A 24,266-nucleotide genomic window follows, 5' to 3' on the forward strand; every position below is an offset into this window, starting at 1 on the left:
TTGGGCCGCTGCCTGCCACCCCCCACCAGCCTAGGGTGGGGAGGAAGGGAGAGACCGTTGTTGACAACGGCTGTGGGATTGTGGGCAGCACACCCCCCTCTCAGATCTCCACGTTTGCAGGGGTCTCAGAGTATGGCCAGGGAGCATGACTGGAGGAACGGGTCTCTAGAGGTGGGAGAGAAAAAGATGGTTTTTGTTGGTTTTTGCTGTCCTGGGACTTGAACTCAGGGCCTAGACTCTGCTTTTCTTGTGGCTCTACCACTTGAGCCCCAGCACCGCTTCTGACCTGTTTTCCTTTTTGTAATTTATTGGAGGTAAAAGTCTCCTGGCTGGCTTTGAACCCCAATCATCAGATCTCAGCCTCCTGAGCAGCTAGGATGACAGGCATGAGCCACCAGCACCTGGCTAGAAAGCTGTTTTAATCCAGAACTTTCCTCAGCTTCTCATGGTGCCAGACATGGTAGTTTGCTGGGCTGGAGACAGGCTTTTTTCTAGGGGGTGACTGTTGAAAAAGGGGAGGTGCTGTGTCTAGGGGTCTGTGGGGGATGGGCCTTGTTTGGACAATGACTCTTTGACTCCCCAGACTCAACTCTCAAAGTCCTTTTATTCCCAGTGGGCCTCTGTGACATCCCCACGTCTCAATGCCACAAGGGCTAAGTCGAGGCCACTTTCTCCATCCCCTTATTTACAGCTGCACCTCAATGTCTCTGTTTCTTTTTTCTTTTTCTTTTTTTGGCCAGTCCTGGGCCTTGGACTCAGGGCCTGAGCACTGTCCCTGGCTTCTTTTTGCTCAAGGCTAGCACTCTGCCACTTGAGCCACAGCGCCACTTCTGGCCATTTTCTGTATATGTGGTGCTGGGGAATCAAACCCAGGGCTTCAAGTATACGAGGCAAGCGCTCTTGCCACTAGGCCATATCCCCAGCCCCTCTGTTTATTTTTTCTTTAAAGACTTGTAGTCACTATCTGTCTCCCTAATGACAATGCTGGACAAGTGTTGTCCTTGGCTGGGCAGACCGGAACCTTGCCTGGTAAACAGTAGGTGCTGTTTAAATGCACGCCACCAGGAAGGGCAGCCCCTTCCCCAACTCTGCACGTTTAACCGCTGAATCCCTATGGGTGAGAGGTGAATTGCCCAGACTCTGTTCTGTCCCAGCTGGGCGGCAGCCTCCTAGGAAGCTCCCTGCCTCAGTTTCCCCATCTGTAGGAGGGTTGGGGGGAGGGGAGGGGAGGATGAGCCCCAGGGAAGCGCCCTGGTCCTGGCCCCCTGGTTCCTAATTGGCTGCGAGCCAGATGAGGAAGGAGGCTGGGTCTGGCTTCTAGGGGCGGGGGGGGGGGGGGCCAAGACCTCGTGGTGCCCCTGCCCTGCCCTCCCCTGGCCTCCAGCCCTTTGCCACCAACCTGTTGGGCCGGGTCTGGGCAGGTTGGAGGTGGGCGGGGCCGGGCCTCCGCCTCCTTCCTCGTCCCCACCCTGTTCTCAGCGCGGGCCTCTCGCAGGGCTGGCCGCTCCCTCCAGACACACAGAGACTGGGGAGTCTCCTACGTGTGATCCCCAAGAACAAGGCAGGCAGAAGGGCTGGGGGGCCGCCCTGGGCATCCAGGGGGCCGGGGGGCCATGCCTCCTAGCGCCCTGTGAGCCGGGCACCATGGCCCGCGCGCTCAGTGCGCTGTCCCGCGCCTGCTGCCCGTGGTGCCTCAGCGAGGACGAGCGCACGGCCGCCAGGATCGACCAGGAGATCAACAAGATCCTCCTGGAGCAGAAGCGGCAGGACCGCGGGGAGCTGAAGCTCTTGCTCCTGGGTGAGTGTTGGGGGGACGTGTGTGTGTGTGTGGGGGGGGGGGCTGGCAAGCAGGAAATCCGCATGGGGAGAAAGAGGGTGGCCAGTGCCAGACGCGCCCATTACCCAGATGGGAACGCTGAGGAACCCTCGGGTAAGTCGAGGCTGGGCAGCCCGGTGAGGGGCACAGGCCAGGCGCAGAGCTGGTGGGGAGAGAGGACGGGCAGCGGCCTGGCGGGGCCCTGGCCGCCAGGCCAGCCCAACGTGCCCGACCTGCTGTGGCATGTAACGAATGAGGACGAGCCAGGCTCCCGGGCCGCCCTGGCCCCACGGGCACAGAGAGCTGCTCCGGGCCGGTGAAGGCTGGGGCCGAGGGGCTGACTCATGCATTCATGTCTGCATTCATTCATTCATTCATTCATTCATTCATTCATTCAGAGTTGCTGGTGACACCGCATGAGAAATATTTGGCTAAACTCCTAAGCAAATAAAATCATTTGGGCTACAAAGGGCAAAAGAAGGACTGCGGGGGTGACCAGGCCTGTGTTGGGTGAAGCAGGGAGGGTTTGGGGTTTGTTTTGGATGCTGGTCCTGAGGCTTGAATGCTTGGGCATTGTCCTTTACCTCTTCCACTTGAGCCACAGCTCTACTTCAGCTTTTTGGTGTTGGATTGGAGATCAAGAGTCTCACAGACTTTCCTGCCCCGGCTGGCTTTGAACTGCCCTCCTCAGATTTTAGCCTCCTGCGTGGCCCGGGTTACAGGCGTGAGCTGCTGCATCAGGCTGGGGGTTTTAAGTCTCAGAGGTCAGAGCTGTCCGACTTCAGGATGTTGCTGCCTTCAGGCCTCAGTTTCCCCATCACCGGTCCCCACGGTGCCCTCCAGGAACTAAGTGCAGAGAACCACACCCCCATCCCGGTCCACAGGGGATCTTGGGTTCCCTGAGCCCTGGCCAGAGGCCGGTCATCCTTAGAGGAAATGGAGAGAAAAGGGGAACCCACAAAAATGACACTACATCCAGGTGGCTCCAGCTCTAGCCTTGATCCTTCTTGCAACTCCCGCCCTGCTTCACCTGACCACAAGCCTGTATGTTTTCTTGTCACCCCAATGACACAAGGTCTTTGTTGTGTTTTCCTTTTGGTGGTCCTGAGGTTTGAATCCAGTCCTTTGCTCTCTATAGGCAGGCGCTCTTCCACTTGAGCCATGCTCCCAGCCCCATGTCTGGAAGCTTTATAATGAAGAATTTTCTTCAGTAGAGAGCTAGCTCTAAGGGCCGGGAGCAGTGGCTCACACCTGTAATCCCAGCTCGTCTGGAGGTAGAGATCAGGAGGATTGTGGTTCGAGGCTAGCCAGGGCAGTGCCAGTGCTAAGACCCTGAGTTCAAGTCTTAGTACCAGTGCGCGCGCGCGCGCGCACACACACACACACACACATATAACTAAATAGGTATTTGTAGAAAAGGCATTCTGTAGTCAGTGTACTGCTGTCTGCAGGATCTATGTATTCTGATGTGTCCCTTTTTGTCCTCACGTTGGTCATTTATATCTTCGTTCTTTTTTCCATCCAGGGAAGGGGTTGATCCATTTGAACAATCTATTCCCTTCCCTACCACAGGGCTTTTACACCTGCCCTGTCAAGACCTCTCAGCCTCCTTGCTCCAGCCATTGCACCATTGGCCCTGCACCCCATGGGCTTCTCAGCCCCAGGGTCACCACTTGGGAGAGCAATTGTTTGGTTCCCAGCCATTCTCTGCCCAAATTCCCTGTCACCACCCCCTCCCCTCTGCTGTTTTGTTTCATTGCTTGTCCATCTTCTCCTTAATTGCTTAGCAGAGTTTGTCTCCTCCTCCTCCTCCTCCTCTTCCTCCTCCTCCTCTTCCTCCTCCTCCTCCTCCTCTTCCTCCTCCTCCTCCTCCTCCTCCTCCTCCTCCTCCTCCTCCTGTGCCTGTCCTGGGGCTTGAACTCAGGGCCTGGGCGCTGTCCTGAGCTTTTTGCACTAGGCTAGCGCTTTACCATTTGAGCCATCGTGCCACTTCCAGCTTTTTTGGTGGTTCATTGGAGATAAGCATCTTGCCCAGGCTTGCTTTGAACTGTGATCCTCAGATTTCAGCCTCCTGAGTTGTTACATGTGCAAGCCACTGGTACCCAGCTCATCTCTGCTTTTGTGTTCTGAGCACAGTACACAGGTCTGGTATACATAGGTGCTTCATAAATGCATATAGCTAAAGAAACGATGGAACAGTCTGGGATGGGTACAGAATGTCCTGGAACATAGGCTTGTGGCCTGCTCAGCCAGCCTGTCAGGGAACCCTTTCTTTGCCTGGGCCAGAAGGAGCAGGAAGCAGCTGTCATGCCCCCAGGCGCTGGGGTGCAGACTCGCCCTGTCCCTTCCTGCTGCTGTCTCTGCCCTGCCCTCCCCAACTTCTTGAAAACAGGAATTGAATCCAAGGGTTTTGCTTATTGATTTATTTTAAATATCCAGGGGGAGGAGTAGATCATTTGAGGAAGCTGTTGAGGGGACCCTGGTCTGGGGGGCTAGGGGGTCCTCTGTGCCTGGCATCACGTAATCACCACCTAAGGCCACAGTACCCCAATACAGACAGGGAAACTGAGGCTCAGGGACCTGCTAGGATTTTGCCAGACAGGAGTTGGCCTTGTCACCACAGTGCCACCCAGGCCTGGATCCTGTTGCTCCATCACCCCATTTTCTGGGGCTCATGCCAGGTTTTTGTGATTTAAGGGGGCCTGTCATGGCTCACCCCACTCCTCTGGGCATCTACCCCCTTCACCCACCAGAGGAAACAACAGCGCTTTCTCCTCCTCCCAGGTGGGAACGGCACCCCCGTGCCTGGCCCCCCTCCTTCTGACGGCTTCCTAGAACAGACCGAGGTCACCCTACTTCTGCCCAAGGGCTGGAAGGGCTTGCAATGATGGGCTTGGCTGCTAGTGTTCAGACTCTAGTAATGATCTGTTCATGACTCACGTGGTCTGTGCTGGGGGCAGGAAGAGCACCCTGAGGTTTTCTCTACTGAAAAAAAAAAAGAGAGAGAAAGAAATCAGATCAGCCTACAAAATAAACTCAGCTGTTCACTGGGGGACACTTTGGGTTGCTCTCTGCCTTTGGGGGGCAGATCTAAGAATTTGGAGGCCGGGTATTGGTGGCTTATGCCTATAACCCTTGCTCCCCAAGAAACTGAGATCTGAGGATCGTGGTCCAGAGCCAGCCTGAGCAGGAAAGTTCATAAGGCTCTTATCTCCCATTAACCAACAAAGCCAGAAGTGGAGCTGTGGTTCAACAGGTAGAGCGTCAGCCTTGAACAAAAAAGCTAAGGGACAGTGCCCAGGCTCAGAGTTCAAGCCTCAGGACTCAAAATCTATAGTGTGGGCTCTGGACTCAGAAGTGGTTTGAGTCCCAGCTTAAGGCAGTGTCTACACTGCCCCATGACTCAGTTTCCCCACATCAAATGGTCAAGAGCCTTTGCCTATAATGGTGAGGTTCAGGCAATATGTGCTCTGAGTTCATGGGCTCTGAGCTGACCGCTCCTGGTGACCTCTGTGGAAGCCCGTCCCCCTCCCCCTCAGTCAGGAGCCCCAGTCCTGGGAGCTGCCCGATGTGGCATGAGAAATAATAATCTCCATCCCAACCACAGTCATCCATGGCCATTGCTGTGTCCTCAGCCTACGATACAATCAGTTCCTGGGAGAGATTCATGTCTCATGGACTTGTCTGCCCATGTTGGCCCAAGCTGGCTTCCATTCCAACGGCCATCCTCAGATCTGTCAGGATTACAGGTGTGAGCCAAGCCCACTCTCTGGCTGGGTAATTGATTTTCACACCTGGGTGTGAGAAATGTATATTACACTTTTGGTGCTAAGCTGGGCCCTCAGGCCTCACATCTGCACAGCCCTGCCCTAGCCCTGATCATAGAAATTCACACCTCCATGGCCCTGCCTCCAGCCCCCTGCAGGAAAGTGCGGATTTTATCCTGTGCACTCCATGCCTTCCTTGGCTTTCTGTGCCATTCAAGAGCAAGGACCAGCTGAAGATGTGGCTCTTTCCGCGAGGGCGTGGCTCTAGTGCGAAGGCGTGGTCGCAGTGGTGGGGGCGTGGCTTGAGTGCTAAGGCGTGGCCGAGGTGCGGGGGCATGCCAGGGACTCAGGTGCCAGGGGCGTGTCCAAGGGGCGGGGCTTAAGAGCCAGAGGTGTGGCCAACATGATGGGCGTGGTGCAAGTGCTAGGGGCGTGGCTCGAGTGTGAGAGCCTATCTAGCAAGTATAAGGCTGTGAGTTCGAAACCTAACACCACCAACTAACACCACCAAAATAAAAGAGAAAAAAAAGGAATAGCTGCACCAGGAGTGATCAGGCAGGTGATCCGTTGGCTCGGGAGGCAGGCCTGGCGCTGACCTGCTGATTCCTGCCCACTGTCCCCATCCCCCCCATGTCCTTTGCAGAAATAGACCTGCTTGGAACTTGAAGTCTAAGAAGCTCCATGACAGGGAAACTGAGGCCCACAGAGTGCAGGTAGCTGCCCAGAACTTGCCCATGTAGTCCTCAGAGGTGTAGGTGTTCTGCATGTGGGGTGGGAGTGGTTGTCCAGACCCCTTCCTGTCCCTTCCCCCTCCGCTCCTGTTTCCTCTTTCCGAGACACCAGGCTGCCCCTTTCCCTTTTTTGCTTTTGACTCCAGTTCCCCTAGCATTAGACAGCCCCCCCCACCAGGGGAGCTGGCCCCCACTTCCCATCCCCCTGTGCCAGTGTCCCCCCCCCTCAGACACTGGGCTGGGCTGGCACAGTACAGGCCCAGGCCCGTAGTCTCCCCTTGTTGGGCTTCGTCCCCCTTATCCAGCCGCTAAGCCTGGCCCAGGGGTTCTGTCCCCTAAGTATCTCTTCGGGATGCCCCTGCTCCCAGCTCCACTGGCACCTGGGGACCGCCCCTGCCCCTGGCCCAGCACTGCTACTCTCCCACCCCTGCTCCTGCCTTTGCCCCCGTGAATGGTCTTCCCTGATAGCAACCAGTGAAAACCTGTGATGGCTGAGTCCTGTCCCTCCCTCCCTCTGCCCACAGCCCTCCATGGCCCACACCTCCTTCAGGGCCAAAGCCCAACTTCTTCCTGCAGTCTCCCAGAGCCCTTTACAACCCGCCCCACCTCCTCCCGGCCTCCTCCTCTCCTCCCTGTCCCTCACTTCCTCTGATCCCACCACAGGGGCTCCTCCACGTTCCTCTAGATGAGCCCTTCAAACCTGAACCCTGAAATCCACTTCCACGGGGAAGCCTCCTCTGCCCACTGAGCCTCTGAGATCACCAAATGGCTGAGTCCTGTACTTTTATTTTATTCCTTTACAAAGGAAAAAAAAAAAAAGCAATAAATGCCAACAGTGAATCCAGATCAACACTCAGCATCATTATCCTTTATCCTTCTCCATCCCCACTTAGAACAGTCTCAGGCAGGTTTCTTTGTTCTGTTTTCATTCATAACTTGCTTTTGTTTCCCTTCTTGTCATTCTGTTTTGGTGGTGCCAAGGATGGAACCCAGGGCTTCTCACTTACTAGGCAGGTGCTCTACCTCTTGAGCCACAGCCCAGCCTCTTTACTACCTTGGTGCTCTTTGAGGTAAAGTCTTGCTTTCTGCCTAAGATGGTCTGGGCTGCCTGTGTTTCTCTGTCACTGGGGATGACATGCATGTACTACCATGCCCAGCCATTGGTTGACATGGAATCTCTTGGATTTTTCTTTTGCCTGGCCTGTCCCCAAACGACAATCTGATCTCAGATTCCTGCATAGCTAGAATTACAGGCATGATCCACCTTACCTGGCTCCTTTCAGGTTTTTTTTTTGGCCAGTCCTGGGCCTTACTCAGGGCCTGAGCACTGTCCCTGGCTTCTTCCCGCTCAAGGCTAGCACTCTGCCACTTGAGCCACAGCGCCGCTTCTGGCCGTTTTCTGTATATGTGGTGCTGGGGAATCGAACCTAGGGCCTCGTGTATCCGAGGCAGGCACTCTTGCCACTAGGCTATATCCCCAGCCCCCCAGTTTTTTTTAAATTATTGTTATTGTTTTGGTTTTGTGTCAGTCTTGGGGCTTGAACTCGGCCTGGGTGATGGCCCTTGAGCTCACTCAAGGCTAGTGCTCTACCACGTGAGCCACAACTGCACTTCAGGCTTTGTGGTAGTTCATTGGAGAAAAGTGTCATGTACTTTTGGAGCTGGGCACTGGTGGCCAGTGGCTCACGTCTGCAATCCTTGCGACTCAGGAGGCTGAGATCTGAAGATCACTGCTCAAAGTCAGTGTTGGTGGGAAATCCATGAGACTCTTGCCTCCAATTAACTGCTGAAAAGCTCTAGCCTTAAGTGAAAAACCTCAGGGATAGTGCCCAGGCTCTGAGTTCAAGCCTCAGGATGGGTTAAAAAAAAAGAAGAAGTCATGTACTTTCCTACCCAGGCTGGCTTCGAACAGCCATTCTCAGATCTCAACCTCCTAAGTCATGAGGATTACAGACATGAGCTACAGCACAGGCTGCTTTCCCCAAACATCAGAACTCTTCCTTTTGCACCAAAGCAAAAACCTTTGCTGGCTAAATTTGGCCTGTTTGTCCCTGTCTCCTTTACTTCAGCCTAGCGGGCCTAGGATGGGGAAAATGAGGCTGGGGGAGGCAAAGACAAAGTCTCTGGCCCAGAACACTCCGCCACCACTGCCGCCGAGGGTGTTCCCAGCCCGGCTGGCCAAGCAGGTGCGCAGAGCCCTGCAGGGCTGACATGTTGTCCTCCGGTTGTCCTCAGGGCCCGGTGAGAGCGGGAAGAGCACGTTCATCAAGCAGATGCGCATTATCCATGGGGCTGGCTACTCTGAGGATGAGCGCAAGGCCTTCCGGCCGCTCGTCTACCAGAACATCTTTGCGTCCATGCAGGCCATGATTGACGCCATGGACCAGCTGCAGATCAGCTTCAGCAAGCCCGAGAGCGAGGTAAGCCCCAGGAGCGAGGGACCCCAGACCCTGGGATTCTCCTGCAAGCACTTTGAAGTCTGAGGATGTCAGAGATCTGAACAGAATCAGATTGGGATCTGGCAGCACCCCCCCCCCCCCCCCCGCCAAGGCTGATGTGGAAAATTTGCAAGGACTTTAAAAAAGCCCAAGCCCCTCAGGCAGCTTCTGAGGAGTTGAGGATCTACAAGGTTGAGAATTGAGACCAGCTCAGGCAAGTAAAATATGCTTGTGAAACCTCACCTTACCCAATAGCAGGATATGGTGGACCACGCCTGGTGTCCTAGCCATGCAGGAAGCATAATCGCAGTCCAGATCACTGCAGGAAAAAAACAAACCAAGACAAGACCCTATCTCAATAAAGAACCAGAGCAGGCAGGTGCCAATGGCTCTCACATGTCATCCTAGCTGCTCAGGAGGCTGAGATCTAAGGATTCCAGTTTGAAGCCAGCCCAAGCAGAAGAGACCAAGAGACTTATTTACAATTAACAGTGTGCATATGAACACGCACACACACACACACACAGAGCTGGAAATGGAAGTGTGGTTCAAGTGTCAGAGCACTAGCCTTGAGAAAAAGTACTCAGGGACAGTACCCAGACCCTGAGTTCAAGCTCAGGTAAAAAACAAAACAAAGCAAAGCAAAACAAAACAAAACCAGAAAACGCCCAGGTGCTGGTGGCTCACACCTGTCATCCTAGCTACACAGGAGGCTGAGATCTGAGGATTCCACTTCAAAGCCAGCCCTGGCAGACACATCTAACCGACTTTCATCTCCAATTAACCAACAAAAGGCCAGAAAATAGAGTCATGGCTAGCGTTGTAGAGAGCCAGGAGAGAACAAGGATGTGAGGCCCTGAGTTTAAGTCCCTGAACACAGAGAAGCAGCTTCCGGAACACAATGAGGAATGCTGGCGGGTGATAATGTTATTTAAATCTCATCATTGCCCTCAAACAGGAGAAAAAGAGGTTCAGGCGTGCAAACGGCGCTCAGGAAATACAAGCCGCAAGGAAAGAGCAAAAACCAATCCTCACTTTCCAAACCACCGCCCTGTACTTCTGCTCTGTGTCCCCAGTGCATCCCACTGCTCCTGAGGGCAGCGCAGGCCTGGTCAGCACCAGGGGCCGGGAGGCCTAGGCCAGCCAAAGGCCACCCTGAGATGCCATAGGAATAAAGGACACGCCCCAAGCCTTCCCAGAGCCGGCCTGCACTCATGGCAGGGGATGGGGCCAGTGCCTTGGGGCCATTGCTGGGGGGGGTCCCCCGCTCCCATGAAGCTGTTCCCTTCTGTCGGAGGCCTGATGACAGGGGGCACCCACATCAGCCCCAAGTGCCTTTTTTCTTCTTGTTGGTCCTACGCCTTGAACTCAGGACCTGCGTGCTGTTCCTGAGCTTCTTTTTGTTCCAGGCTAGTGCTCTATACTTGAGCCACGGTGCCACTTCCAGTTTGGGGTGGTTAATTGGAGATAAGAGTTTCATGGACTTTTCTGCCCAGGCTGGCTTCGAACTGTGTTCCTCAGATCTCAGACTCCTGAGTAGCCTCCTGAGCCTCCCTCCTTCTGGAGATACCTCCTCCCTGCCCACTCCACCTCAGAGCAGCCAAGAAGGAGGCAAAGCCAGCTGGTGTGAAGAGTTGGTGGGGTGCTTGGCACCCACTGGGGTGATCCTTAACCTGTCATTGTTGTCCTGCCCCAGCTGGTCAGTGTGCAGCTGCTCTCTGCTGCCTCTTTGTGCTGTGGTATGACCCAAATACCTCCTAGCCCTGGACTGGGGCCCAGAGGAGCCGGGAGGAACACTGCTGTTGGGATGTTGGAGTTCCGGCTGTCAAGGGGCTGCCTTTCCCTCTGTGCCTCAGCGATTGTGCAATTGGAGCAGTGAGGGATGTGCAGTGGTCAGTGTGCCCACGGGAGAGAAAGCCAGGCAGAGGGAGAGTGTTTTCGGGACAGGGACAGACAGGGGTGGGGGTCTTGCAGCTCCTGCAGGCTGCCTAACCTTCATGGCCCCTTCCCTCCGCAGCATTACGCCAGCCTGGTTATGAGCCAGGACCCTTACAAGGTGACCACGTTCGAGAGGCGCTTCTCCCTGGCCATGCAGAGCCTGTGGCGGGACGCGGGCATCCGGGCCTGCTATGAGCGCAGGCGGGAATTCCACCTGCTGGACTCTGCGGTGTAGTGAGTCTGCGCTGCCTGCTGAGGGTCTGGGGGGTGTGGGCGGGGCCACGCGGGGTGGGTGGGGAGGGGATATGTGGGTGGGGCCTTGGGAAGGCCAATCGCGGGTGGGGGCGTGGCCAGAGCCTAGGGGCGTGGCCGTGATATCAGATTGCTGTGGAGGCAGAGCCAATAGGAGCGGGATACAGATGTGAAGGATTTGTGGGTGGGGCTGTGTTCCCACCAGACTGGTGTGGGGGCGTCACCAGTTGCAAGTGGGCGTGGCTGCTGCCAGGGGCGGGGCCAGGGCGACATCAGGCTGGTGTGCGGGCAGGGCTGTGTCGAGTGGGCGTGGTCACTGTCTGGGGGCGTGGTGACAGCGATATCAGATTGCCGAATGAGCAGAACACCCCTGTGAAGGAAGATATGTGGGTGGAGCCATGGTTCTAATGAGCTGTTGTGTGGGGCGTGGCCAGTGCTGAATGGGCGTGGTCACCACCTAGGGGTAGGGCCACGGTGGGGTCAGACTGCTGTCTGGACGTGGCCAGCACCAATTTGGGTCTAGAATCTGGGGATGGGGCCATAGTGAGAGCCTTGGGTATGTGGGCGGAGCCAGTGCCTGGTGGGTGGGGCTACCAGGTGGGCTTGCCCATGTCGGGGTGTGGTCAGCGTGCGGATGGGGCATGGTTGGCCCTCCACTTGGGGTGTAGTGCCACGGTGGGCGGGGCCGGGGATAGGGTGGGGTCGGGTAGCACAGGAGCAGCGTGGAGGAGGGGCCACGGTGGGCGTGGCGGGTGTGAGCGGTGTGGGCGTGGTCACCGTGGGCGCGGCCTGTGGAGAGATCCAGCCAGTGGGCTCAGCTCCGGCTGCCCGGGCTGCTGTGGGTAGACACCGGCTCTGTTCGGGGCAGTGTCTCTTTGGTCCAGACCCTGGGGTGACCCCTGCCTGCATCGGGATGTGATGGCTGGGGGAGGGAGGTCTGTCATCGTCCGCAGCCGTGCACTGTCCTGGGGTGCCTTGGGAGCCACACTGGCAAGCCCCAGCGACCACCCCACCCCTGGTCCTTGCTGGCCTTTTTTTTTTTGCGGGGGTGGGGGACTAAGCATCCGAGGGAGGCTGGCTGCCAGGCTGGGCCTCAGGTGCTTCTTCCGCAGTTACCTGTCGCACCTGGAGCGGATCACTGAGGAGGGCTACGTGCCCACTGCGCAGGATGTGCTGAGGAGCCGCATGCCCACCACCGGCATCAACGAGTACTGCTTCTCTGTGCAGAAGACCAATCTGCGGTGAGTGCCCAGCTGGACCTGGCCTGGGGCAGGCTCACGTCAGAGGGACAAAGTAGCTGAGGCTGTAGGGATACATAGGAGTTTTCTGGTCCCAGCTTTGAAGGGGCTGCCAGGCTGGAGGAGGCAAAGCTAGACACAGATCCCTCCAGTCCTCCATGCTGTCAGTCCTGGGACCTAGAGGAGGCCAGAGTGAGGAGCCTCAGAAGAGGTCTTCCCAGAGGGGGGACATCAGCACTGCGGGAGCTGGAAGGTGAATAGAGGCTCCCTAGTCCCAACCCTCAAGAAACTGTTGGAGAGGAGGAAACAGGCCTTTGGAATGGGGAGCTAGGGTCATCATCATCTGGACTGGTCTGAAGTGAAGGTGGAACATCAGAACATTCTACAAAAGGCAGAAAGGGCTGGTACTGGGCAAGGATTATTAGAGTCTGTAGGATGGCATGTGAAGGAATGATGCAAAGATTATTTCTGACACACAGAAGACAGGTGAGCTAAGTGTGTAAATTGTACACAGCTGGAAGTAGAGCTATGGCTCAAGTGGCAGAGCACTAATCTTGAGTTAAAAAAAAAGGGGGGGTGGTAGTGGTGGCTGGGAATATGGCCTAGTGGTAAAGTGCTCACTTCGTATACATGAAGCCCTAAGTTTGATTCCTCAGCACCACATATATAGAAAAAGCCAGAAGTGGTGCTGGGGCTCAAGTGGCAGAGTGCTAGCCTTGAGCAAAAAGAAGCCAGGGACAGTGCTCAGGCCCTGAGTTCAAGCCCCAGGACTAGCAAAGAGAAAGGAAGGAAGGAAGGAAGGAAGGAAGGAAGGAAGGAAGGAAGGAAGGAAGGAAAGAAGGAAGGAAGAAAGGAAGGAAGGAAAGAAGGAAGGACCTCAGGACAGCATGCAGGCACTGAGTTCAAACTCCAGGACCCAGTAAAAAGAAATAAATACATACATGCACACTGAACAGCTGTGTATGGTGGCTCTCGTGCCTGTAGTGCCAGTTACTGGGGAGGCTGACATTGGGAAGACCAAGGTTACCAGCCTAGGGAAAAAGTTCAAGAGATCCCATTTTCAACCAATCAAAAGCCCACCCTGGTATCTCATCTGTGTGGGACATATAAAAAGGAATAACTAGGAGGGTTAAGGTCCGTGTCAACCTGGGACAAAAAGGAAGAATATTAAAAAAAAAAAAAAAGGACTAAAGCTAACCACTGGTGGCTCACACTGTAATCCTAGCTACTCAGGAAGATGAGATCTGAGGACTAAGGTTCAAAGCCAGCCTGGGCAAGAAAGATTACTCTTATCTCCAATTAAAGAGGGAACAAATCCAGAAATGAGCTGGGAATGTGGCTTAACGGTAGAGTGCTTGCCTAGCATGCATGAAGCCCTGGGTTCGATTCCTCAGCACCACATAAATAGAAAAAGCCAGAAGTGGCGCCATGGCTCAAGTGGTAGAGTGCTAGGCAAAAAGCTCAGAGACAGTGCCCAGTCCCTGAGTTCAAGCCTCAGGACCCCAGCGGGCATGGGCATGGGCATGCGCGCACACACGCACGCACAGACTAAAGCAGAACAAAGGCTGGGACTTAGACAAGTGGTAAAGCACCTTCCTGGTAAGTGTGGGGCCCTGAGTTAAAACCCCAGTATTGCCAAAGAAGAAGAAAAGGGGGAGAATTGAGAGAGGATTCTGGGATGGGCAGTACAGAGTGCTCAGCAACCTGAGCAAGGGGACAGGAGCTGAGGCGATCACAAGGCACTAGAGGGGGATTGTGCTCAACACGGCCAGTGGCCCCTTCTCTGCGTTCTTCAGGCCGGCCATCATGGCCTCGGCGATGTCCAAACTAGAACGGTCCACATGACTCCCCAGGCATTGCCCTGCCCCCTCCAGCTCCAAAGACTGCAGTGATGCTTCATCTTTTTGGTTGGAAGGGTGGGAGAGGATGGATGGATGGTAGATGGATGGGTGGATGGATTGATAGGTGGGTGGATGATGGATGGATGGTGGATAGGTAGGTGGATGGGTGAATGGATGGTAGATGTGTGGCTTGGTAACTAGATGGATGAGTGGGTGGACGGGTAAGTGGATGGATGGAGGGGTGGATTGAGGAGTGGGTAGGTGGATAGATGGAGGGGTGGGTAGATGAGTGGATGGAAGGGTGGGTGGGTGAAGGATGGGTGACATGGAGGATGGTTGATGGATAGGTGGGTGGGTTGATGAGTGGGTAGATAGGTGGATGGAGAGGTGGACAGATCGGTGGGTGGATGGGTAGATGGATAGGTGGGTGGGCTGATGAGTGGGTTGTTGGGTGGGTAGGTGGGCAGGTGGGTGAGTGGGTAGATGGCGGATGAGTGACAAGGAGCATGGATGGATAGTGGGTAGATGGGTGGGAGGGAGGGTGGGTGGGTGGCAAGGAGGATGGATGGTGGGTGGATGGTGGATGGCGGATGGGTGGCATGGAGGCTGGGTGGCATGGAGCATGGATGATGGAAGGGAGAACTGAGCACTGTTTTTCTTGGGGGGAGAAGGTAACAAATGCTGGGCAGGCTCAGGGGAAGCCTCCACTTCTGGTCTGTCTGTCTGTCTGTCTGTCTGAGAACTCCCCTCAGCCCTGAGCCCACCTCCCACCCACCTCCCGCCCTGCCCTGCGGGTGGATTCTGAGCCTTGAGTGTGCTGTACAGTGACAGAGTCGGAGACCCAACCTCACAAGCGCTGGCTTCCGTCCAGCTGCCAGTTCCCAGCCTCAGTTTCCCCTCCTGCGCTGCGGGCAAGTCCCTTTTCTGGAAGGCTGTGACCAGGGTGCATGGGGTGGCTGCACCCTGTCACGTCCTGGGTCACGGTCAGGTCCCCAGGAAAGGTGGAGATCTCTATCAGTGACCCACTTTCTGAGACTCGGCACAGGAAGGGGCCTGGCTCAGGACTTTGCTGTGGTGAGGGTGGAGGGTGGAGGCCGGGGCCGCCGCCAGGCCACGGAAGACAGGGGCTGCGTGGGTTCTGGGAACAGGCCTCTGTCCCACCTGCGTGGACACTGGACATTCCCACAGCCGCCCAGGCCCACTGACCCCCCCCTTTTTTTTTGTCAGTTGTGGGGCTTGAACTCAAGGCCTGGGCCTTGACCCTCAGCTTTTTTTGCTTAAGGTTAGGCGCTCTACCACTTGAGCCACAGCTCCACTTGATGTTTTTGGTGGTTCATGGGAGGTGATCATTTCATGGACTTTCCTGTCAGGACTGGCTTTGGGCCTCGATCCTCAGATCTCAGCCTCCTGAGTAGCTAAGATGACAGGTGTGCACACCAGGCCAACTCTGACTGCACTTTCTAACCTGTAAAAGCCACTGGACTGAGTTCCCCCTCACCAGGGATACGCAGGCCCTGGGGGCAGCCACACTCTTGCCAGGCCTCTGGCAGACCTTGCTGCCTCTAGCTGATGCCTGAACTCTGAAAGTGGAGTGGGGGGTGCCCTGCTTTTCCTATAGGATCGTGGACGTCGGGGGCCAGAAGTCAGAGCGCAAGAAGTGGATCCACTGCTTTGAGAATGTGATTGCGCTCATCTACCTGGCCTCTCTCAGTGAATACGATCAGCGCTTGGAGGAAAACAGCCAGGAGGTGAGAGGTGCCTCCCTGCTCTTGGCCAGAAGTCGGAGGGGGGGGGCCCAGGAGGGGGAGGGGAGCCAGGAACCCTCATCCTGTCAGAATGCCAAGGGGCCCCAGAGGGAATGGCTTTGCTGTTTGATGGCTCTGTGTGAACCTAGTGTGATTTATCTTTTTTATTTCCATACTTTTTTTCTGTGTGTGGGTCATGGGGCTTGAACTCATGGGCGCTGTCCCTGAGATCTTTTGCCCAAGGCTAGCACTCCACCACCTTGAGCCACAGCACCACTTCCAGTTTTCTGGTGGTTAGTTGGAGATAAAGGTCTAGACGTTACTGCCTGGGCTGGCTTTGAACCACAATCCTCAGATCTCAATCTCCTGAGTAGCTGGGATGACAGGCATAAGCCACCAGTGCCTGGTTGTGACATTGATCCTAAGCCTTCACCCTTTCCAGTTGGGATCTTGGCATGGCCAGGACGCCAGGCTCCCCACAGGCATGGGTGTGGAGTGGACAGAGTCCACTCAGCCCCTCCATTCCTGCTAGCAAGGCTAGGGTGCTTCTCTCTGCGAGGTGAACTTGCCGCCCCAGCATGAAGGTCAGGCCCCTTAGCATCATCAGGGTTCAGGTTTCTCAAGTCATTCTTCGATCTGAGAACTTTCAGATTGAATCAGAATCTGAATCAGACACAGCATGGTGAACTGTTAGTCATTCCATCGGCTGCAGAGCAGGCACCAATGCCCCGGGCACTGGATTAGCTTCCTTCAAAACAGGGGCTAGGAATGTGGCCTAGTGGTAAAGTGTTCGTCTTGTATACATGAAGCCCTGGGTTCAATTCCTCAGCACCACATACACCGAAAAAGTCAGAAGTGGCGCTGTGGCTCAAGTGGTAGAGAGTTAGCCTTGAGCAAAAAGAAGCCAGAGACAGTGCTCAGGCTCTGCGTTCAAGCTCCAGGACTGGCAAAAAACCCAAAAACAAACAAACAAAGCTGGTGGCCTCTGTACACCAACAACTCAGGAGTATGAGTTCAGAGGATCACAGTTCAAAGCCAGCCTGGGCAGAAAAGTCCCTGAGACTCATATCTCTGAAAAAGTGGAAAGTGGAGCTGTGGCTCAAGTAGTAGAACAAGAGACTTGAGCACAAAGAGGCTCAGGGACAGAGCACAGGCACTGAGTTCAAGCCCCAGGACTGGCAAAGAAAGAAAGAAAGAAAGAAAGAAAAAAAAGAAAGAAAGAAAGAAAGAAAAGAGGCTATAAGTAGAGCTGACGGTCAAGTGGTAGAGTCTTAGCCTTGGGTGAAAAAACTCAGAGACAGTGCCAAGGCCCTGAGTTAACACCTCAGGACTGGAACAAATTAACCCCCTCCCCAACCAAAATACAAAAATCAGACATTGAAGGTCTGGGCATGCGGCTTAGTGGTAGAGTGCTTGCCTACCATGCATGAAGCCCTGGGTTTGATTCCTCAGCACCACATGAACAGAAAACATCAGAAGTGGCGCTGTGGCTTAAGTGGTAGAGTGCTAGTCTTGAGCAAAAAGAAGTCAGGGATAGTACTCAGGCCCTGAGTTCAAGCCCCAGGACTGGCAAAAAAAAAAAAAAGTCAGACATTGAACTTGGGAGGCTGAGGGCGTATAATCATGAATTTAAGGCTAGCTTGACCAACATAGTGACTTTTTTTCTTTTTTGTTCAGTTCTAGGCTTGAGCTCAATTGGGCACTGTCCTTGAGATTTTGTGCTCAAGACTGGCACTCTTCCACTTGAGCCACAGTGTCACATTTAGGTTTTTTTGGTGCTTGATTTGAAATAAAACTCTCACAGATTTTCCTGCCCCAGCTGGCTTTGAACCTTGATCCTCAGATCTTAGAAATAAATAAAAACAAAAACAAGGGTTCAGGTATGGCTTAGTTGGTAGAGTGCTAGCCAATGAGCAAAAAATGTCAGGTACTGAATTTGAGTCCCTGTCTTTTTTTTTTTTGCCAGTCCTGGGGCTTGAACTCAAGAAGCACTGTCCCTGGCTTCTTTTTGCTCAAGGCTAGCACTCTGCCACTTGAGCCACAGCACCATTTTTGGCCTTTTTGTATATATGTGGTACTGAGGAATCGAACCCAGGGCTTCATGCATGTTAGGCAAGCACTCTACCACTAAGCCACATTCCCAGCCTGAGTCCCTGTCTTGTACCTAAAATAAATCTCTCTCTCTCTCTCTCTCTCTCTCTCTCTCTCTCTCTCTCTCTCTCTCTCTCTCTATCTCTCTCTCTCTCTCTCCACTTGCCAGGCACCAGTGGTTCACATCTGTAAACCTAGCTACTCAGAAGGCTGAGATCTGAGGATCAGGGTTCAAAGCCAGCTGGGTCAGGAAAGTCCATGAGACTCTTATCTCCAATGAACCACCAAAAAAGGCCGGAAGTGGCGCTGAGGCTCAAGTGGTAGAGTGCTAGCCTTGAGCAAAAAAGCACAGGGATAGTACCCAGGCCCTGAGTTCAAGCCCCAGGACTGGCGCCTGCATATAACACACACACACACACACACACACACACACACACACACACACACACACTCTATTTCCAAATTAAATCATACCCTAAAATCCCAAATGGACAGATTTTGGGGAAACACTTCTACCCAGAGGCAACAGAAAGCATGTTGGGCACACACAGCTTCGGCCCAATCCAGCCAGGCAAGAGAGGGGCACCCTATGTGGGAAAGGGTGGCCTGCTGGGCTGGCCATGACCCTGTCTTCTGCCCACATAGAACCGCATGAAGGAGAGCTTGGCGCTGTTCCGCACCATCCTTGAGCTCCCCTGGTTCCGGAGCACCTCTGTCATCCTTTTCCTCAACAAGACTGACATCCTGGAGGAGAAAATCCCCACCTCCCACTTGGCTACCTACTTCCCCAGCTTCCAGGGTGAGTGATTCTAGAATGTTCTAGAACTTTCCTCTCCCCAAAGTAGCTTCCAAGAGTGGCTTCATCAGGGTTTGGCTCAGTGTCACTAGAAGTCTCAACTAGGATGAGTGTGGAGGTTCCAGGTTTGCCTATTTCTGCTGCCCAGCCTTACTGAGCCTCAGTTTCCCCCTTTCTATCACAGACATAAAGTAGTAGAGACCACCATGTGTCTTTGGCTCATGCTTATAATCCTAGCTACTCAAGAGGCTGAGATCTGAGGATCGCAGTTCAAAGCCAGCCTGGGCAGGAAGGTCTTTGAGATTCTCATCTCTAATAAACTACTCAGCAAAGACAGGATGTGATGCTGTGGCTCAAGTGGTAGAGGGCTAGCCTTGAGCACAAAGAAGCTTATGAACAGTGCCCAGGACCTGAGTTCAAGCCTCAGGACCGGCACACACACACAAAAATTCAAGGGGCTGGGAATGTGGCCTAGTGGGTAGAGTGCTTGCCTAGTATATATGAAGTCCTGGGTTCAATTCCTCAGCACCACATATATAGAAAAAGCCGGAAGTGGCGCTGTGACTCAAGTGGTAGAGTGCTATCCTTAAGCAAAAAGAAGCCAGGGACAGTGCTCAGGCCCTGAGTCCAAGCTCCAGGACTGACAAAAAAAAAAAAAATTCAAGAGATGTAACCCTGTAAGAGGGTTTGGGAGTTACCGTATATTCCACCAGAGGGTCAAAAAGGCCAGAGCTCACTGGGGAAGGGCACAGGTCAGTGGTGGGCAGCATGTGGGTTATTTCCTACAAAGGAGGTAGGGTCGTGTTTCCTTCAGGGAGCTCAGTACAGAAGATGCACATTTCTAGCACCTTTTCCAGATCTCCTTTTTCCAGGATAAAATGAGACACTCTCTGTGTCCTGTTTGCCTAATGCTAAGGAGAAAATTAAACTTAGGACCCTCACACGTAGTGGCTTAAGAATGGCCATGTTTTATTTTGTTTCATGATTCTGTGTGTCAGGAATTGGGGAAAAGCTAAGTGAGGTAAATTTGTCTCCAAACCATGTGGCATCAGCTGGGGTGGTTGGGACTGGAGAGAGCCTTCCAAGATGGCACATCCCTTAATAGATATGGTGCCCTGGAATGCCTCGTCTGCCCTCCCTTTAAATCCTCATGTACCTTGGGCTTCCTCACAATATGGCTGACCCAGAAGGAAGCTGCCAGTCAGAAATGTCAGAATGTTCCTTCCATTCCATTCTATTGGCCCAATGTTGCTGAAGCCCAGAGTCAAGAGACAATCACTGCCTCTTTTTTGTTGGTGTTATTGGTGGTTGTGGGGCTTGAACTCAGAGCCTGGGTGCTGTCCCTGAGCTTTTTCACTCAGGGTTGGTGCTCTACCACTTTGAGCCACAGTGCCACATCTCATTTTCTGGTGGTTCATTGGAGATAAAAGTCTCACAGACTTTCCTTTCCAGGCTGGCTTCAAACCACAATCCTCATATCTCAGCTTCCTGAGTAGCTAGGATGACAGGTGTGAGCTACCAGGACCTGGCTTCACTGCCTCAGAAGGAATAGTGTCAGCACAGGGGAAGAAGGAAGTGAGGGTAGCCATTTTGGAGACAAGTTCTTTTCCTTATCAGAGATACTGAAACAAAGGACAGCAGACTGGGCTTCAGACAACAAAAATGGATTCCTTTATAATTCAGAATTTGTAAATTTTTCTTTCTTTTTGCCAGCCCTGGGGCTTGGGCTCAGGGCCTGAGCACTGTCCCTGGCTTCTTTTGGCTCAAAGCTAGCACTCTACCTCTTGAGCCACAGCGCCACTTCTGGCTTTTTCTGTGTATGTGGTGCTGAGGAATCGAACCCAGGGCTTCATGCATGCAAGGCGAGCACTCTACTACTAGGCCACATTCCCAGCCCAGAAGCTCTGAATTTTGAAATCAAGGTGTTGGCAGGGTCATTTTCTCACGGAGGCTTTGAAGGTCAAGATACTCTGTGTCTTTAGAATGACTTTGATGGTGGCTACCAGCCCTAGTTTTTCCTTGGCTTGTAGACATGTTCCATCTTGCCCATTGTAGCTAGGATGACAAATGTGAACTACTATGACTGGCTTCTCTGGTTGAGATGGGGTGTCTCAAACTTCCTTGCTTGGACTGGACTGAAACAGCACTTCTTCATCCTCCCTGGGAGATAGGATTACAGGCATGAGCCACAGGCACTTGTGTGGATACCCATTTTTAGACGTGTGGTCCCCACTGAGCCAGTGTGACTTCATTTTATTTACTTATTTATTTTATTTTTTTGGCCAGTCCTAGGCTGTGAACTCAGGGCCTGAGCACTGTCCCTGGCTTCTTTTTTGCTCAAGGCTACTAGCACTCTGCCACTTGAGCCACAGCGCCACTTCTGGCCATTTTCTGTATATGTGGTGCTGAGGAATCAAACCCAGGGCCTCATGTATACGAGGCAAGCACTCTTGCCACTAGGCTATATTCCCAGGCCCGTGTGACTTCATTTTAATGCACCTAACTCCATCGGCAAATACGCTACTCTCAAATGAATTCAGAGTCTGAGGTTCTCAAGGGGATAGGGATTTGGGAGAAATATTTATTTATTTATTGTTTTATTTATTTTTGTTGGTGGTGGGGCTTAAACTCAGGGCAGGGGTGCTGTCCCTTTCCCTGATTTCTCTTGCTCCAGGCTAGCACTCTACCACTTTGAACCACAGCACCACTTTCAGTTTTCTGTTTGTTCACTGGAGATACAAATCTCATGGAAATTTTCTGCTCAGGCTGGCTTTGAATGGTGATCCTCAGATCTCGGCCCCCTGACTAGGTAGGATTACAGGCGTGAGCCACCAGAGCCTGGCTAGGAATTATTATTAGTATTAATTAATTAATTTATTTTTGTTGGTGTGGGCCTGGAACTCTGGGCCTGGGCGCTGTCCCTGAGCTCTTCAGCTCAAGGCTAGCGCTCTACCACTTGAGCCACAGCACCACTTCAGGTTTTCTGGTGGTTAATTGGAGATAAGAGTCTCACAGACTTTCCTGCCCTGGCTGGCTTTGAACCACGATCCTCAGATCTCACCTTTCTGAACAGCTAGGATTACATGTATGAGCCACCAGTGCCCAGCTCAGGAACTTTTATTTTTAAGCCAAGGCATAGTCAATCACAATAGGTGAAAGCCAGGCTCTGATGTTTCACTTGTAACCTTAGCTACTCAGAAGGCTGAGATCTGAGGATTGCAGTTTAAAGCTAGCCCAGGCAAGTAAGTCTGAGACACTCTCATCTCCAATTAAGCAGCAAAAAGTCAAAAGTGGGGCTCAAGTGATAGTCAGGGGTAAAAATGCTGAGCAAAAGCTCATAGCTCGGAGCTCAAGCCCCAGTATTGGAAAAAATAAAATGAAAACAACAATAAAAAAACTCTCCTAGATGGAACCTAAAGCATATTTGCCATTAGGTCAAAGGTCAGTTAACCTGCGTTTTGCTAAAGCCTCTGGAATCCAACCCCTAGCTTGGTCACATCCCAGAGGCTTTGTGAAGCAGGTCTCCTACGGTCACAGGGAGGCAGAGGTCACGTTGTTCTTGACCTGGGGGTGGTCTGGACCCTCCTCATGCAGGTCCTGGCCCTGCAGCCACAGGAATTAGAGAATTCTGAAACAGAGTAAGATGGACAGCTCTGAAGCCTTTTTATTCCCCCTCCCCCCTCATTCAGATCAGGTCAAAGGAATTCCCATGATGGATCTCTTTTTTTTTTTTTTTTTTTTTTGGCCAGTCCTGGGGCTTGGACTCAGGGCCTGAGCACTGTCCCTGGCTTCTTTTTTTTGCTCAAGGCTAGCACTCTACCACTTGAGCCACAGCGCCACTTCTGGCCGTTTTCTGTATATGTGGTGCTGGGGAATCGAACCCAGGGCCTCATGTATACAAGGCAAGCGCTCTTGCCACTAGGCCATATCCCCAGTCCCTGGATCTCTTTTTTGATGGGCAGTCTTACCTGAGGCTGACTTAGGGACCCCTTACTTCCCTTCCTCTCCTCCCATTTCCTTATTGTCACAGTCTTAGGATGTCGGCCTCACCAACTCCAGGTTCCCAGCCTCCATTCCCAATGTATCCAAGCGGGTAGGTATTGCTTCCACAAAACCCAGTCCAAAATACCAGGACTCAGTCTCATTGGTCCATTTCAGGTCACACGGCTGTGCACTCCCCGATGTTACCATTGGCTGAGCCAGAGTCAGGTGACCGGATGTGACCTTAAAGACGGTGCCTGCCCGCAGTAAAGATGGCGGAACCCATCCTTTCTGGCCAGCTGATAGGGAAGAGGGCCCCATGGGTCCCAAGGATGAGTCCTGACCCCTATCTCCCACTCTTTACCCCCAGGACCCAAACAGGACGCGGAGGCGGCCAAGAGGTTCATCCTGGACCTGTACATGCGGATGTATACGGGCTGCGCGGACGGCCCCGAGGGCGGCAAGAAGGGGTCCCGTGCCCGCCGCCTCTTCAGCCACTACACCTGCGCCACGGACACGCAGAACATCCGCAAGGTGTTCAAGGACGTGCGGGACTCGGTGCTGGCCCGCTACCTGGACGAGATCAACCTGCTGTGACCCGGGGAACCCCCACTCCCCGGCCGGACCCCCGCCCGAGGTCTTCGGCAGCGCCGTGCGAAGCTCGTGGGGGATGGCGGCGGGCCACGCGCGCCCCTCCCCCCCGGGGCCTCCGCTCGGCTCCACCTTCCACCACCCGACTTCTGACTCAGTGTACCGCTGTGACGGGCAAGTCACAGAATGGCGCGAAATGGCCAACGGGGTCGCTGAGGTGGAGGAAGAAGTGAAGAACCGTCCCAGACTGCGTGGTCTTCTCAGGTGACGTCACCAGAAAGGAAGTCCCAGACGTCCTGGGGGTGACGTCATTCAGGACACTTCCGGAGGGCGGACTCTGTCGCCCCCTCGTGGACAATGTCGGAACTGCTGCAGGAAGGGATTTCTTGCCCCTGGGACCCCCATGGACAAGATGCTGCCCTCCCGAGCCTCTAGGCCCTCACCCTCCTGTCCCAGCTTGCACAGGAGGGAAACTGAGGCTCACTGTCTGGGATCAAAGCACACTGTGCCCCATCCACCTTCTATATTTATTCCCTCCTTTCTGCAGGACCCCAGTTGGGGTCCACATTAAAGACAACACTCTGGAGAGGAGTGATTTCTCCGAGGTGTCTTGCCACTATTCTCCGTTCCTCATCCCCACCCCGTGGTGGGAAGGTGACTGTATGAAGGGGAAAAAAAAGTTCTACTATGGGCTGGGAATATGGCCTAGTGGCAAGAGTGCTTGCCTCCTACACATGAAGCTCTTGGTTGGATTCCCCAGCACCACATATATAGAAAACGGCCTGAAGGGGCGCTGTGGCTCCGGTGGCAGAGTGCTAGCCTTGAGCAAAAAGAAGTCAGGGACAGTGCTTAGGCCCTGAGTCCAAGGCCCAGAACTGGCCAAAAAAACAAACAAAAACAAAAACAGTTCTACTTGTTGTCTGCCCATTTATGAGACTGTGCTCCTATTGTGCCAAAAAGTGGATTCTAACCCCTTTCCCTAGCTAAAGAGACTCAGAGTAGACTACTCTGCTACCATTTACCCTCAAATTCCAGCAGCCA

General features: G+C 53.6%; 1 protein-coding gene across 1 annotated transcript; it reads left to right on the forward strand.

Moving 5' to 3' along the window:
- The first annotated feature begins 1,532 nt into the window (after positions 1–1,532).
- On the forward strand, positions 1,533–23,378 carry Gna15 (G protein subunit alpha 15). The gene is made up of 8 exons (XM_048342054.1): positions 1,533–1,798; positions 8,550–8,734; positions 10,770–10,924; positions 12,055–12,183; positions 15,640–15,769; positions 18,503–18,656; positions 23,005–23,256; positions 23,326–23,378. Exons 1-7 carry the CDS (start codon positions 1,645–1,647, stop codon positions 23,229–23,231), a joined length of 1,134 nt encoding a protein of 377 aa, XP_048198011.1. The 5' UTR covers positions 1,533–1,644; the 3' UTR covers positions 23,232–23,256; positions 23,326–23,378.
- The last annotated feature ends 888 nt before the right edge of the window (positions 23,379–24,266 follow it).

Source organism: Perognathus longimembris, chromosome 3, assembly GCF_023159225.1.
Source record: "Perognathus longimembris pacificus isolate PPM17 chromosome 3, ASM2315922v1, whole genome shotgun sequence".
NCBI classification, from domain to species: domain Eukaryota; kingdom Metazoa; phylum Chordata; class Mammalia; order Rodentia; family Heteromyidae; genus Perognathus; species Perognathus longimembris.

Coding starts and splice junctions, on each gene's coding strand:
- Gna15 (XM_048342054.1), top strand. CDS start 1,645: ATGGCCCGCGCGCTCAGTGCGCTGTCCCGCGCCTGCTGCCCGTGGTGC. Junction 1,799..8,549: donor GCTGAAGCTCTTGCTCCTGG/GTGAGTGTTGGG, acceptor GGTTGTCCTCAG/GGCCCGGTGAGAGCGGGAAG. Junction 18,657..23,004: donor CTACTTCCCCAGCTTCCAGG/GTGAGTGATTCT, acceptor CTTTACCCCCAG/GACCCAAACAGGACGCGGAG.